Source organism: Aotus nancymaae, unplaced genomic scaffold (genome assembly GCF_030222135.1).
Source record: "Aotus nancymaae isolate 86718 unplaced genomic scaffold, 86718_ANA_hifiasm-v0.15.2.pri h1tg000003l, whole genome shotgun sequence".
Classification (NCBI taxonomy): domain Eukaryota; kingdom Metazoa; phylum Chordata; class Mammalia; order Primates; family Aotidae; genus Aotus; species Aotus nancymaae.
Window position 1 is genome coordinate 71,791,523 of NW_026988414.1, and position 16,258 is coordinate 71,807,780.

The window sequence follows — 16,258 nt, forward strand, 5'->3', positions numbered from 1 at the left end:
GCAAAACAGAATTTTTATGGTAAAAATGGCTTTATATTTGTCAAGAAAATTCTTACATTTTAAAATCACATCTAGATTTATTCATTCAATAGATTTCATTGAACTTTTGTTAGCATGCTCTGGCACTGAGTATACAGTGGTGAACAAAAATGGAGATGCTTGAACTCTTAAAGCATTAACTTGAAGCCTGATAAGTATTAGGGAACAAAATGGATTACCAGGATCCTTTACCAACAACACATTATATAATTAAATTTTAGGCAGAAGTAATTGTTTTTATAGCACTAAACAGATGTTGCCATATCTTTAGGATGTATATCATATACCTTAGTCGTAGTCTATAAACTCTATAGTGTACTTAGCGGGAGAGGAACTCAGCCTCTTTACGTAGTACCTCATATTTGCTTGCTCTGTCATACATCCCAGCTCCCAGCTGTCCCCAAAGGACAGGGAATAATTGGTTGGATTCCTTCATAATCTTCATTGAGCAGTGTTTGCTAGTAGTCCAGATTATTATCTGTTAACACACATGTGCAGCTCACTCTAATGCTGGTTCAGTGTGTGGGGAGACAAGGAGGTAAACTGACTTGGGCCCAGGCATTTTGCTCCTCCCTTCCATCTTGCCCCTTGCTTTTTTGGAGCACATAGATTGTCAGGATGGGCCAGTTGAGATAGAACCTACCAGCTCTTCTCCCATACCATGAGACAGGATTAGTTAACCAAACCAGGGCTTCTCTCGTGTCCTGGCCAAGTTACGATCTCAGTATCTCTGTCTTTGGAGTTCCTGTATTGTGCTGCTTGGTAAAGATCCCAACATTTGGATATGGGGAAGCAGGATGATTTTCATAACCTTGCAAGACCTACCACAATATCTGGTATTTAAGTGCTTTAAAAATGTATGTGTGAACATATAACTGACCATATTATTAACTGTTGCCCTGCTTTGTAGGATAGACTTTTCTCTGTGTATCTTTGTTGCTTTTGATACATTGGTAAGTCATGTACTTTATTAGCTGGTAGTAAATAAAAAGTTGCATAACAGAAAAGTTTGGGTCATTTTCCACTTTTACCTACTATATAATATATGAGCAATTGGTTGTTAAGGAATAGATTTTGAGACCATATTTGGTGCTTAAAATTTCTCTGCCATGGTTATGAGGTGGCCCAGAGAACAGAGGTAACTCAATAGGAGTTACATCTTTTCATTCTTTCCTAGGTTTTGGTGCCTGACCAGATACCTTTGTTCCTTTGTTGTAACTCATTATTCTTGGCCTCTTTTTGGCCTTAGCTTTCTTTGTAACACAATGAAGGGCTTGCATTAAATGATCTCTGAGGTGCCTTCACACTCTTAAACAAAAGTCTGCAATCTTCTGGGAGCTTCAGTCATTTCTGTTTTCCTCTTAGATTGTGTGGGCTTCAGCCTTTGCATTATTTAGGGATGGAAGCCACCCTGTGTTGTATTTGTGTTTTGCTTGCACTGATTAACTTTAACTGAAACTTTGTCAAGCTATATACTGAGTTGGTGACTGACATATTTGCCTTAATGAGGGATTATTAATCTTTTGTTTTTCCTAAGGTCTTGTTTCAGCTTGTCTTTTTTGTCATTTGGTCTCAGGCCTCGATCGGGGGACTGAATATAATTTCCGAGTAGCTGCTCTAACGATCAATGGTACAGGCCCGGCAACCGACTGGCTATCTGCTGAAACTTTTGAAAGTGACCTAGATGGTAAGAATAACAATTGGGGCCGGGCGCAGTGGCTCATGCCTGTAATCCCAGCTACTTGGGAGGCTGAGGCAGGAGAATCGCTTGAACCTGAGAGGCAGAGGTTGCAGTGAGCCAAGGTGGTGCCACTGCACTCCAGGCTGGGCAACAAGAGCGAAACTCTGTCTCAAAAAAAAAAAAAGAATAACAGTTGGCCAGATTGGCACACAATAAATACTAACTGTAGTCAAATGAGTCAGACTGGAAAGCGACAGACTTGGGTGGATATGGCTCAAGTCTGTGAACTTTAGTGTATCATACTGTTGTCATTCCTGTATTACATCAAGGCTCCTGGAATGGATTTTTTGCAGTGCCTTTTAGAGAACTGTCCTTTCAAGCAGAACTAGAACAAATAAAAATGTGTAGGTGCTGTAAGTTGGATTTTTTTTTTTTTTTTTTTTTTTTTTTTAACCAATGCCATGAAGTAGATGGCTGATCTGAAATTTAAGGCTGAGCCACATAAATCATACCTTCATTTCAATTGCAGTTTCCCTTTTTAGTCCTGGACACCTTGCCCTTTTTCTCACCTGTTTATTCAATGAGTACTTCCAAATGGGTGTGTATAGGTAGCACCTTTATCAGTGACAGGTGCTGGACTTGGGAAGCAAAAGACCTGAGTTCTTGTTCTAAGTCTCAGTTTACGAATTTTTTATTTTTGAATAAAACTCTCACCCAGTCTAGAGTGCAGTCATGGCTCACTGCACCCTCGATCTCCCATGCTCAAGCACGATACTACCATCTCAGCCTCCTGAGTAGCTGAGACCACAGGCGTGTACCAACACACCTGGCTGTGTTTTTTTTTTTTTTTTAAGAGACATGGTCTCACTATGTTGCTCAAACTGGTCTTGAACTCCTGGGCTCAGGTGATTCTTTCTCCTTGGCCTTGCAAAGTGCTGCAATTAGAGGTGTGAGCCACCATGCCTGGCCTTAGTTTACTACTTTTTAAATTAAGGTAATAATGTATGCCCTGAAACAGTGTATGTGAAAGAGCATGTCGATTTCCTCCTTCTTAAGCCTCATAGTCTCTCACCAGCTGAATCAATTGTAGCTCTAAAATTTCATGTTTTCTGACTTATCATACTACTTAGGGGAGTAAATAATTGGTGCTATTACTATAATGTGATGCTTAAACACCTGTTAACAACAGGCTTCCAGCTACTCAGTGTTATGCCTTTCTCATTCTGGTAGAGTTTGGGACCAAGAGAGATGGTAACTATTGAAAGGCAATTTGTTTTTCTCCGCTGAGGCAGAAGAGGTTCTTGTATCACTTTGTTTTCCCTTCCAAATTAATATTGCAATGTCTTATATTTAAAGCTGTTCAGGTATTGTTTTTTTTTCTTAGAATGCAGTAAAATCATGGGCTGTATTTCACTATACATACATAATTCTCTTTGAACTTCTGGGCATAATGTCAAAAACTTAACCCCAAATAGTGTGGCAGGAGGCTAAAAGCCATTCCCTAAGGATGGTGAGATATTCTAAAGGACAGTAGATCTCATCTTGCTTTTCTACTTTTCCTTCCCAGAAACTCGTGTTCCTGAAGTGCCTAGCTCTCTTCACGTACGCCCACTCGTCACTAGCATCGTAGTGAGCTGGACTCCTCCAGAGAATCAGAACATTGTGGTCAGAGGTTATGCCATTGGTTATGGCATTGGCAGCCCTCATGCCCAGACCATCAAAGTGGACTATAAACAGCGCTATTACACCATTGAAAATCTGGGTATGTTTGCTAAGTAGAGAAACTAATTGCATATGTGATTCCTTTCTTTTTAACCTTTTAGGTAATACTTTTATTTTTACAAGAAAATTGCGAAGATAGTACAAATAATTTCTGTGTGTTATTCACCTGAATTCCCCAAATGTTAACATTTAACCACATTTACATCTATATTTTTTAGAATGCTCCTCAATTTAGATTTGGCTAATATTTCCTCATTATATTGAGGTTATGCATTTTTGGAAGGAATAGGGTAGAAGTGTTGGGTTCCTGTCAGTGCATCATATCAGGAGGCACATTACAGCCTGTATTGCTAGTGATGTTAACTTTAATCAGTTGGTTAAAATGGTAACTGCCACATTTTCCTGCTATAAAATTATTATTTTTTTCCTTGGCAATTAAAAGTACCTTGTGGAGGAGATACTTTGAGTCTTTTAAATGTCTTGTTTCTCATTACACTTTCACTCACTAGTTTCAGCATCTGTAGTAACAGTTATTAGAATGGTGTTTCCCCAGTGGTAATTTTCTAATTCCATATTTCCTCTATACATGTTAGCATCCTATGATAAGGAAGAACTTTCTTTCACCCTCATGAAGAGAATGGCCAATGGGAGTCTCTTTATAACTGGTTCCTATATACATTTGGCATCTTCCATCTTTCTTTGAGCACTTTCTTCCTTTTTGACAACATAGTAAGATGTTCCTGGCTCATCTGATATTTCCTTATCCTTGGCCCTGGAACCAGCCATTTCTCTAAGGAACCCTCATTTCTTTTATGAAAAGTGATTTTGGAAACCAGTATCTGGGCACTATACACGTTCATTGTAACTGGGCTAGAAAATCCTAAGGAATCTACAAAAAGGCCACTGAAACTTTTAAGTGAATTTAGCAAGGTCACAAGATACAAAGTCAATATACAAAAATAGTTGTATCTCCATAAACTAAAAATAAGCAGTTGGAAATTGGAATTAAAATAATGATACCACTTAGAGTGAAAAAATATGAAGTACTTAGGAACAGACTTATAAAATGTGTACAATATCTGTGCACTGAAAATAGAAAATTGTTGCTGAAAGAAATTAAAGAATACTTAAATGAAGATGCCATGTTCACTGGTTTGAAGCCATGATGTTATTAAGGTGACGCTTCTCCCCAGTGCAGTCCCAATAGGCTTTTTTTGTAGAAATTGATAAGCTTATTCTAGTAATTTTTATGAAAAAATCAAAGGAACTAGAATAGCCAATTTTTTTAAAGAATAAAATTGGAAGACCCATGCTACCTGATTTCATGTCTTTTTATAATTGAGCGTAGTGGTGGTATTGTAAAGGTAGATGTTATAGATCAATGGAACAGAATAGAGTCCAGAAATAGATCCATGTGTATAGAGTCAGTTGGTTTTTGAAAAAGGTGCTTAGATAATTTAGTGGGTATAAGATAGTCTTTTTAACCATAGGTGAGAGTACACCTGGATATCTGTATGAGAAATAAAAGGAACTTTAACCCTTGTCTTACACTGTATACAAAAACAGACCTAAATGCAAGACCCAAATGACTTTGAGATAACAATGGTAGAAGAAAACATAGGAAAAAATCTTTATGACTTTGAGTTAGGCAAGGACCTCTTAGGTTGTAAAATAACACAAAAATTGATAAATTGGATTTCATCAAAATTTTAAAACTTCTACTTTTAGAAAGAACCAATAGAATGAAAAGGCAAGCCACAGACTTGGAGAAAATGTCCACCATTTAAATATCAAACAAAGAATTTGAGTCCAAAATATATAAAACTTTTACAACTCAATAATAAGAAGGCAACCCGATAAAAAATGGCCAGGAGATTTGAACAGACACTATACCAAAGAAAATATATGAATGGACAATAAGCATATGAAAAGATGATCAGCAACATCAATCATCAGAGAATGCAAATTAAACCCACAATGAAATTCCATTACACACCCGCTAGAATTGCTAGACTCGCAATAACAAATATCAACAAGGATACAGACGGGAATGCCCATTCTAGCTGGTGGGAATGTTTGACAGTACAACGCCTTTGGAAAACAGTTTGGAGGTTTCTTGTAAAGTTAACCATATAACCCAGTAATCCCACTCATAGATAATTAAATAAAAGAAATAAAAATACATATCTATGTAAAAACTTATATACAGTGTTTATAGTAACTTTGTGAACAAATGGGGAAATAACAAACTTTTCATCAACAGGTAAATGGTAAATCGTGATACATCCATATAATGGAGTACTACTCAGCAATTACAATAGGCTATCAAGACACAACAGAAATTAATCTCACAAACATGCTGAGCAAAATAAGTCAATCACAATCTACATATTGTGCTGTTACATTTTGTGAATTACAAAATAGGCAGAATTTATCTATAGTGACAAAGCAAGACCAGTGGTCACCTGGAACCAGGGGTGATAGGAATCAGTTACAAAGGTGCCAGGGAGCTACTTGGAGTATTGGAAATGTTCTATATCTTGATTTTGGTGCTGATTATGCAAGGTATATATATTTGTCAAAACTCAAAATGTGCATTTCATGGATACATTTTATTGTATGCTAATTATACCTCATAGTTTATTTTTTTGAGATGAAATCTCGCTCTGTCTCCCAAGCTGGAGGGCAGTGGTGCGATCTCGACTCACTGCAACCTCCACCTCCTGGGTTCAAATGATTCTTCTGCCTCAGCCTCCTGAGTAGCTGGGATTACAGGCATGCACCACCACACCCAATTAATGTCTGTATTTTTGGTAGAGACAGGATTTCACCATGTTGGCCAGGCTGGTCTTGAACTCCTGACCTCAGATGATCCTCCCACCTCAGCCTCCCAAAGTGCTAGGATTACAGGTGTGAGCCACTGTGCCTGGCCTCATAATTGATTGTAAAAGCAAAAGAATTTGAGAAATATTTAAAATTCGAGAAATATTTAAAATAAAAATTCATTATTTTTTGATAAATAATGAATTAATTTTGTTAGGTATAATTACTGTTCCAAATTGGATTATCATTATAGATCTTTTTTGAAACACTTGTTTTTAAAATCAGAATCTGCCCTGACCAAATTTTCATTCAAATCATTTCTTTGTAAACATCTTTTCTAAGAACAACTTCAGGTGCCTAACAGAGGAGTTATATTCATCCTTCCTGGTAGAAAATAAGCTATGATTTAAATATTTCAAGAAAATTCACCTTTATCTTTTTTCTTCCAAAGAAGAAACAATACAATTAACCTAGGAAATGTATGCCCACATGAACATCTTTTAAGACAATTGTTAGAGAGCAAAAGGAAAGCTTTGCTGGTAGAATAAAAATGTCTGGCCAGGTACAGTGGTCACACCCATATCCCTGCACTTTGAGAGGCTGAGGCAAGAGGATTGCTTGAGCCCAGAAGTTCAAGACCAACTTGGGCAACATAATGAGACCTCATCTCTACAAAAAACTTAAAAATTATCCAAGCGTGGTGGTGTGTGCCTGTAGTCCCATCTACTTGGGAGGCTGAGATGGGAGGATCGCTTGATCCCTGAAGGGTTGAGACTGCAGTGAGTCCTGATCATACAACTGTACTCCAGCTGGGTGACAGAGTGAGGCCTTATCTCAAAAAAAAAAAAAAGTCCCCCATAGTGACCAGCCTCATAGTGTTTTCTTTATGCAACTACTGAAATAAAACTCCTTTGCAGTACAGACAAAACATGGTCCTTGACCTGCAGGTGCTTTCAGTCTAATAGAACAAAAAGAAAACACAAGAAACAATGAAGTAAATTGAAGTGAATTTTGTTCAGAGAAGGGAGGGCTAGCAAGACACAGTAGAGCAGTCAGGGAAGAAACACCTGAGCTTGAAAGATAGACTCAGAATAGCATTTGAAACAGAGAGATGCGAGGAGTGCTGCATGCAGAAGAGAGTAAGCAGATAGAATTTATTAGAAAATTCAGTACATATATTGTAGAGTAGCAAAAAAGTTAACTTGCCATAAAGTAAAACAAACTTGAGCTGTAATTATTGACCTAGATAGAGCTAAGATGCATATGATGTTGAGTAAAAGAAGCAAGTCAGAGGTGGAGAACTTCAATTAGCAGTTTATCTATTCCTGAGCCTGGAACTCTCCCCTGAGCTTCAGAGCCATATAAACATCTGCCTACTGGGTATCTGTACCTGGATATATCTCATATTCCATCTGGTCCAAAATTAGTGTCTTCTCCCTCAAACCTGTTGATCAATCAGCAGATATTTAATGAACACTTACAATATCCCAGACACTGTGCTAGAGATAGAGCAGAGAATGAGACAGATGTGGTCACAAGTTTTAGAAATAATACAATTCAAAAATAATTGAAATTGTTCACAGCACTAAACAAGAGTAATGGGCCATGTAACTAGAGAGGTTAGTCCAGTGTGGAATGAGTCCTTTCAGATGAATAGGCTTATCTACTAGGTAAACAGGAAGAGTGAGATGTGTCCCCAGCATAGGGAGCAGCTGCAAGCAGGAAGGCCTCGTGTTGGTGTGAACGTAGTGCTCAGTGAACTGAGAAGTGGCCAGTAATGATGGAGCACAGAGAACTGGGGAAAGTTAGTGGTGGGAGAAGACAAGTAGAAGATTCAACAAAACTTGATTATTTGTCCAGAGGGGATGAGGGAAAAGGAGGTCTTAACCCCTAGGTTTCTGGCTTGAGCAGCAGTAGTGTCGTTTACTAAACTAGGGGACACTGGAGCCTGTCTGGAGCTGGAGGCGGGGTAGGGAGGGAAAGAGTTGAGATACCCAAGAGGAAATGCCAAACAGACAATTGAACGTAAAGGTCTGGTGCTCATAAGAAAGATCCAGACTACAGATCTGTATTTGCAGTTGATGAGACATACATGCTTATCAAAGCTAAGGAAATGAATGAAAGTGCATAGGGCGAAAGCAAAGAGTGGGAACAGAAGAGGACCTAGTATCAAGCCTTGAACATGTGTATCATGGTTGCTCTTGCCTCTTTTCCCAATCTCAGTGAATGACATTTTCATCTACTCTGTTGCCCAAAGGACTTTTTCCTTGTCAGTCAAGAAGTAAGTCTTCCATTTGTTGTCAGTTCTGACACAGGAAGACCAGGTGCCTCTATATGTTGCCCACTAGTGGCAATCTAGGGAGTGGGTCGGCCGCCAAGAAGAGCAGCTGTTTTAAGCTTTTGAAGTAACACATGCCACATGTGGTATGGCTCATGAGGCGTGATGGCTAGATGAGGTTTGGCCATTTCTGGATTTGGAGGCCCCTTGGAGAGTTAAGGACACTGGGCACTTGCTGAGTTAACGGTTTATCTCCTACTTCTGTACCTTGTCTGTTCCCATGGCCGTCTTTCAGGGAATGATAGGGCTTTGTTTAATTCCAAGTGCTGTCTCTAGGCTTCAGCACGTTAAATCTTATCTATTCATTCTCAGCCAAGCCCTACACCATACCCTGAACATAACTAAACCTTAGGAAAGGCCAAGAGAGAATTCAAGCACAACCAACCTCCCCTACTGAGACTAAATCCAGGAAGTTGATCCCCGCCAGTTTTTCTGTACTGTGTGTGCGCTTCCATCTCCACATCTCCCCACACCCTAAAATAATCCCCTATAAAAAAATTTTAAAGTTATCTTTCTTGAATTCTTCTGTGCTTAAGATTATGCAGGTAATCTTGAAGCATTCCTGAATTTTTAAAATTCTATAGTGAGGATTTTTTTTATGCGTCTGTTTCTTTTCTTCAGATCCCAGCTCTCACTATGTGATTACCCTGAAAGCATTTAATAACGTGGGTGAAGGCATCCCCCTGTACGAGAGTGCTGTGACCAGGCCTCACACAGGTATGGTATCCCATCTTTCCTAGTATCCAGCGCTTTTCCCAGCAGTTTAGGCAGAATATTGGCACGAGGCCTATCCTGTAGGTGTTAGTGAAGAAAAAGCGTATGGCAGTTTTGGGTGCTGACTTCAAATGGGAAGGTGGGCTTTCAGCATGGAAAGTTCTGTTAATTCCTGTTTTGCTTTTTTGGAAGATCCTGATTTTGTCACGTAAGCCATTTTATGTAGATATATACACATGTTTTTAATGTTAGGATGTGGAAGACAGAGTTTTGAGATAATTAAAAGTGATTTTCCATCTTTTGGGCATGTGAGTTGAAACTAAAGTGAGTCAAAAACAAAAAACATAGCTTACTGACTGTGGCGATAAACACGTGTAATTTGTGAACCCAACATTTACTAGTCACCTGAATTGGTTAGGAAAGTATTTTTCTATGTGCCTTTCGTAAGCTTGAGTATAAGGCCAGAGGTACTATCCATTTGATCAGTGTTATACATTTATTACAAAGGAGACCAAATAGTCATGGTTTTTCTTTGAATTATCTACTTAAAATATCTCTAAAATAAAGTAATATACATGTCATGTAAATTTTTCTGTAGATATATAAGGTCTAATTTAGATCCAAAAGAGAAGGTTTACTGAAGTAAATATGTTAGAGTTATAAATTTTTTAAAAGGGCACTGGAAGCCAAAGAATTTATTTTCAGAAATTTTTTTTCATTTATTTCCCAAAACTTTGATTCTCTATTGTCCAGTGATGTCTGCTAGATACGTTGCATAATTGTACAGATTTGGTAATATTCTTTAATAAAGCTTACCTTTCTTGAAGGAAGAGTACATATACCCTTGAGTTCCTTTTGCTTTATTTGGGTGTGACCTGTGTCACTGTACTGACACTAGAACCAGCACATCAGGGGGTCTAATAATCTCTGTCTTTTTTTTTAAGCTTCTGTTTAAGAGTATCTAAGAGATTGTTCAATTCCTACACATTTGGTAGTTCTACACATTTGGTAGTTCTGTCCTGTCTTCTTTGTGCTTACATTTTATAATTTCTTTTAGCAATAGCATTAGTATTATAAAAAGGAGAAAAGATCACGTGAAAAGTAATATTTAAATAAGTGGTCTACTGCTTTCTAAAATCAGAGTACTATACAGTACTTTGATCAGGCTAAAATAGTAAAAAACAGGCTATAATAGTAAAATCAGGCTATAATAGTAAAAAACAAGTTTGAAATTATTTTATATGGCTTAAAAATGTAGCCTGTTGGCTAGAAATATACAAGAAAATATTCCTGATATAATCTAGATATGTTTTCTAAGAGTTGCTACATATAAGAAAAAAATTTCTCCAAGTATTCTAGTGACTTCTACACCTGAAGGTGCATTTTCTGTAATTAATTGGTATGTATCCTGCCGAACTTTGAACAAAGCTCTTGGTTATATAATGTATGCTGCTCCTCTGTTATTTTTAGTTCTCATAATGCAGGAAATACACAAATGGAGACTATTACTTTAGCTTACCAATTATTCATAAACAAGCTCTATGCTATTGCACATTTTGAGTGAGAGGAAGGACTAGTCACCATGACTATGTGAGAAGCCCATTGTAAACCCTGAACTTAAATCAGTATGTGTACTTAGAAAACCTGAGCATGCACTGGGGAAGCCCATGTGGATCCTGCTGTATTGCCCTGGGCCCATGGTGCATGGTGCTTCTGTGCTTATTCTGGCCTCAGAGAAGGTGTCTGTTGTATGTGGCACAGGACAGCGACATGAGTATAGGCTTTCCATCAAATAAGTACTGTATAGTACTCTGATTTCTGAAGTTGGGGAAGTTTGTTACTGTATAGTACTCTGTATTTGTACTGTATAGTACTCTGATTTCTAAAGTTTGGGAAGTTCGTTACTTGGAACTGCAATAACCATGGTATTTCCCTTAACTGATGGGGATTCATCACTGGGTTGTTCTCTGACTCTATGGAAGAAACTGATAGATAGTGTCGTGGTGTCGGCTTACCTTTCCTGAAGGAAGAGCATACCTTGAGTTCCTTTTGCTTTATTTGGGTGTGAGCTATGTCACTCTACTGTCTTTAGACCCAGGACATCAGGGAGTCTGAACTTGACCCTTTGTGGGTTCCACATACCCTCAATACCCATGGCTGACATTCAGGACTCAGGTTTGAGAGTTGGACCCTTACACAATCAGTGATATCACAGATAACTCTTGTCCCAAAAATTCAGCCACATTCACTGGAATCTCAAAATAAACCATGAGCTTTGTATTGCTTGTTTAGAAATTGCACTCCTGATTTTAAAAGCAGTTTTTTCTTAATGAACCTTTTGGGGTTTTTTTGTTGTTGTTGTTTTGAGACGGTACAGTGGCGCAACCTTGACTCACTGTAACCTCTGCCTCCCAGGTTCAAGTGATTCTTGTGCCTCAGCCTCCCAAGTAGCTGGGACTACAGGCACCCACCACCATGTCCGGCTAAGTTTTATCTTTTTAGTAGAGACAGGGTTTCACCATGTTGGCTAGGCTGGTCGTGAATTCCTGATCTCAGGTGATCTTCCTGCCTCAGCCTCCCAAAGTGCTGGGATTACAGGCGTGAGCCACTGTGCCTGGCCTCATGAGCCTTTTTGAACAGGAGGTAGAATTTTCAAGTTATTTTAAGAAAATTCGAGCATGAATACATTGATATAATCACTGGATTGTCACATTTTAATATGCCTATAGAATGCAGTAGACAATATAGTTTATTACTGCTTCTCTTAACATTTTTCTGTAATTTTTTCCTGAAAGAACACAAGTGGAAATAGTCTTTTAAATGAATGGTGGTTATCTATTAACTCCGAATTTTCTTTCTTTTTCTCCGTTTCTCACCTTTCATTCCATTATATTACCCTGCATTTCCCTTTTATTTTATTTTTGTTTACATTAAAATGCCACTTCCCCTTTTTAATTATTTTCTGCTTAGACACTTCTGAAGTTGATTTATTTGTTATTAATGCTCCATACACTCCAGTGCCAGATCCCACTCCCATGATGCCACCAGTGGGAGTTCAGGCTTCCATTCTGAGTCATGACACAATAAGGATAACGTGGGCAGACAACTCGCTGCCCAAACACCAGAAGATTACAGACTCCCGATACTACACTGTCCGATGGAAAACCAACATCCCAGCAAACACCAAGTACAAGGTACTGACACATTTGCTCTGGGTAAAAAAAGCTAACCATTGTTGGTATTTTCTAATTTTAAAGTTCTCAATTCACGTTTTTTTCAGAATGCAAATGCAACCACTTTGAGTTATTTGGTGACTGGTTTAAAACCAAATACGCTCTATGAATTCTCTGTGATGGTGACCAAAGGTCGAAGGTCAAGCACATGGAGTATGACAGCCCATGGCACCACCTTTGAATTAGGTATGTGTTGTCGGAAACCATGTCACATGGCATTTCTTCTGTTTGCAAGAAATGAAAGCCGTGGAAGTCTGTGCTCATGTTGTGCCACATTCCAAGTCATGAGGCACTCATCACCTGCTTTTACTACCCAAGGAAAGAACTGAGTGCATGAACTGACATATTTTCAAAACACAGTGAGCAACTGCATGTGGAACTCAATGTTTGCTATTACAGCTGATGAATAATTTTTTTTAATAATTGAACAAGAACATTAGCAAATAATACAATACTATAATGCAAAGCATAGTAGATTTTAGGAATCCAGACTTGAGTTAAATCCCACATCAGCCATCTATTGACATGTGATCATGAGCAAGTCATCCAGCCTCTCTAAATCTTGGTCTCTTTCATCTATAAAAGAGGAGTAACAGTGCCTTTCTTACTTTATAGGAAAGAGGGGTAACAATCTCCACCTTTACTACTTTATAGGGTTATTGTAAGGGTAAAATGAGGAATAGATAGGGGAAACGTGGTAAATTACAAAGCACTGGGTAGATGTAAGGGATTATTCCCATTAATCCTGCTTTACTGGTAAACTGAGATAAAAAAGATGAAGTGACCTGCCTTTGACCAAGCAGTTCTACTGCCATGCTTGCTGGAGCCTGAACACTGTGCTAGGTGACCCCAAAGCTGCCTCTGCAGTTTCTGTGCAGACAAATTAGTGTCTTATAAAATCTTCCACTGAAATAATCTCTAAGGTCTCTGTAAGTGGATATGAGAGAGAAAAGATGACCAAGCAAATTAAAGAGAGAACAGGCCACCTGGGCTTGAGACTGTTTGGTTTTTGCAGACTTTTAGGCATGCCTTTCTACACCCCCTGGGCTTTCCTAGTCTAGGGATATACATAACCATTTCAAATCTCTGTCTATTTTGGCCTCCTATTTCTTTGCACTATATATAAATAGTGCAAAATTGAGTTATAAATTCTCTATAAACTGGGCTTGGCCTTTTGTCTTCTGCACAGTTTGTTGGACTTTGTACAGAGAAAAGGGTTGGATTTGAAGAGTTAGAAATACAGTGCCTGCAAGTTTAAATAGACCTTGAGTTTGTTTCCTTTGCCAGCCATTTTAAGAATATGTTTTTACTTTAATCCCGACCCATTAGCTAACAAGTGAGGTTGTGTTTTCCCTTAGGATATTTGCGTTTCACCAGGCTTCCTTACATTTTACACTAGGAGAATCCTAGTATTTTAGGAAGAGTTGAGTAAATTTAAGGATGTACTTAATTTGCTCATTTTTCTACTAGTGTGTTAAAAGTTTTCAGCTATGATATGGAAACACAAGAAATATACTATCCTGTGCGTAAACAGACAGCTTCACTTTAGAGCAGTAACCTCAGTAGTTGGCAGTATGTTTTCAAAATAAACTCATAGTGAAAAATATTAATCTGTAAATCATCTATTCTTTGAAGAAATAGGGCTTTTAAAAGTTATATTTGGGGCTGGGAGTGATGGCTTGCACCTGTAATCCCAGCACTTTGGGAGGCCAAGGCGGGAGGATCACTTGAGGTCAGGAGAGTTCAAGACCAGCCTGGCCAACATGGTGAAACCCCATGTCTACTAAAAATACAAAAATTATCCAGGCGAAGTGGTGCGCGCCTATAATCCCAGCTACTCGGTAGGCTGAGGCACGAGAATCGCTTGAACCCAGGAGGTGAAGGTTGCAGTGAGCCGAGATCACACCACTGCACTCCAGCCTGGGTGACAGAGCAAAACTTCATCTCGGCTGGGCACAGTGGCTCACGCCTGTAATCCCAACACTTTGGGAGGCTGAGGCGGGTGGATCACCTGAGGTCGAGAGTTCAAGACCAACCTGACCAACATGGAGAAACCTCATCTCTACTAAAAATGAGAGAAGTTATTTAATTTGTCCAAGATGGCTTTTGCCCTGTCACTCCGGATTACTTTGTTAGAATATTTTAAATTGTAAAAGTTTTCTCTCTCAGTTATAGTTGGCTCTCCAAACCAAATCCAACTTTTTTTTTTTTTTTTTGAGATGAAGCCTTTTTTTTTTTTAAAGACAGAATTTTGCTCTTGTTGCCCAGGCTGGAGTGCAATGGCGTATCACCGCAACCAAAAATTGGCTGGGTGTGGTGGCGTATGCCTGTAATCTCAGCTACTCAGGAGGCTGAGGCAGGAGAATTGCATGAACCCGGGAGGTGGAGGTTGCGGTGATACGCCATTGCACTCCAGCCTGGGCAACAAGAGCAAAATTCTGTCTTTAAAAAAAAAAAAGGCTTCATCTCAAAAAAAAAAAAAAAAAGTTGGATTTGGTTTGGAGAGCCAACTATAACTGAGAGAGAAAACTTTTACAATTTAAAATATTCTAACAAAGTAATCCGGAGTGACAGGGCAAAAGCCATCTTGGACAAATTAAATAACTTCTCTCATTTTTTGGTATCCTGATCCATAAAGCAGAGGTAGTGATAACTACCTTTCAGATTTTCTACAAATATTAAGTGAGATGCTATGTGTATGTGACCTGCTATACAGTAGGTACTTGGTACAAATGCCATTTGACTTTCCCACCTAATTATCCTGTTTATCCCTGACTCCCAGCCAAGATGCCAATTCTGTATTTTTATAGTATGGTATTTCCTCTTTGGTACTTTGCATATTCTTCTTTTTATGGGAATGTTTGACGGACAGACTGTGAGTTCTTTGAAGCTGGAAGCTTTGTCTTTTTGTCTTGTGCCATTTATTGTGCCTTGAAAGGGGAAAAGGTTGAAGACATAGTGAACTAATTTGAAACGGACAGAAATTATTGAAAGTATTGTTATTTTGTAGTTCCGACTTCTCCACCCAAGGATGTGACCGTTGTGAGTAAAGAGGGAAAACCTAAGACCATAATTGTGAATTGGCAGCCTCCCTCTGAAGCCAATGGCAAAATTACAGGTAAGATACCATCAAGCATGCATTTCTTCGTGCCTTCTTCCTGCCTGACAGGAACATTTCCAGGAGACTACTGTGTTGCTGGGATAAGTGGGAGTCTGAAGACCGGCTTGGTCATTTTATAGGAAGGTGGGAGTCATGATGGTCCTTGAAATTGGGGTGAGGCTGTGCTGGTTGCCCATTGCGGCATAAAATGGGTTGCCAGTTGGTAGTTCTGACCACAGTCAGGGGATGGGAGGCACTAGACAGCCTTTGGCTGTAGTGGGACTTTGTGGACATTTATTTTCCTCAAGAAAGCTATTCTTCTCTGTCTCTGCCTAGATGGACAACCTCAGAATTACATGCCTCCTCCCTGGTTCTATAGAGTAATACCCAGTAAACAGAGATTCTGCTCTTGTACCCTGAAGCCACACACACACAAAAAGCCCCTTAGATATTTAATTCCTTTTTCCCCGGAGACCTGCTACTCCAGGTACCTGTGCTCTTATAGAGTTAAAAGTGTGAACTGGCCCAGGCCTTTGTAGGGACCTGGAGTTTTTTTCCTTGTATTTTCAGAGGAAAACCTTCCACAGTAGAGGGAACACTCTGCCTTC

General features: G+C 38.9%; 1 protein-coding gene across 4 annotated transcripts in view; it reads left to right on the forward strand.

The window, feature by feature from the left end:
* The window catches only part of NEO1 (neogenin 1), a 249,381-nt gene that overhangs the window by 201,194 nt on the left and 31,929 nt on the right, over positions 1-16,258 (forward strand). For all 4 annotated transcript variants that reach the window (XM_021667498.2, XM_021667500.2, XM_064382335.1 and 1 more), the window contains exons 14-19: positions 1,616-1,726; positions 3,288-3,482; positions 9,225-9,320; positions 12,288-12,511; positions 12,598-12,736; positions 15,561-15,668. In XM_021667498.2, coding sequence (XP_021523173.2) covers positions 1,616-1,726; positions 3,288-3,482; positions 9,225-9,320; positions 12,288-12,511; positions 12,598-12,736; positions 15,561-15,668 — 873 coding nt within the window. The remainder of the gene's footprint in view (positions 1-1,615; positions 1,727-3,287; positions 3,483-9,224; positions 9,321-12,287; positions 12,512-12,597; positions 12,737-15,560; positions 15,669-16,258) is intronic.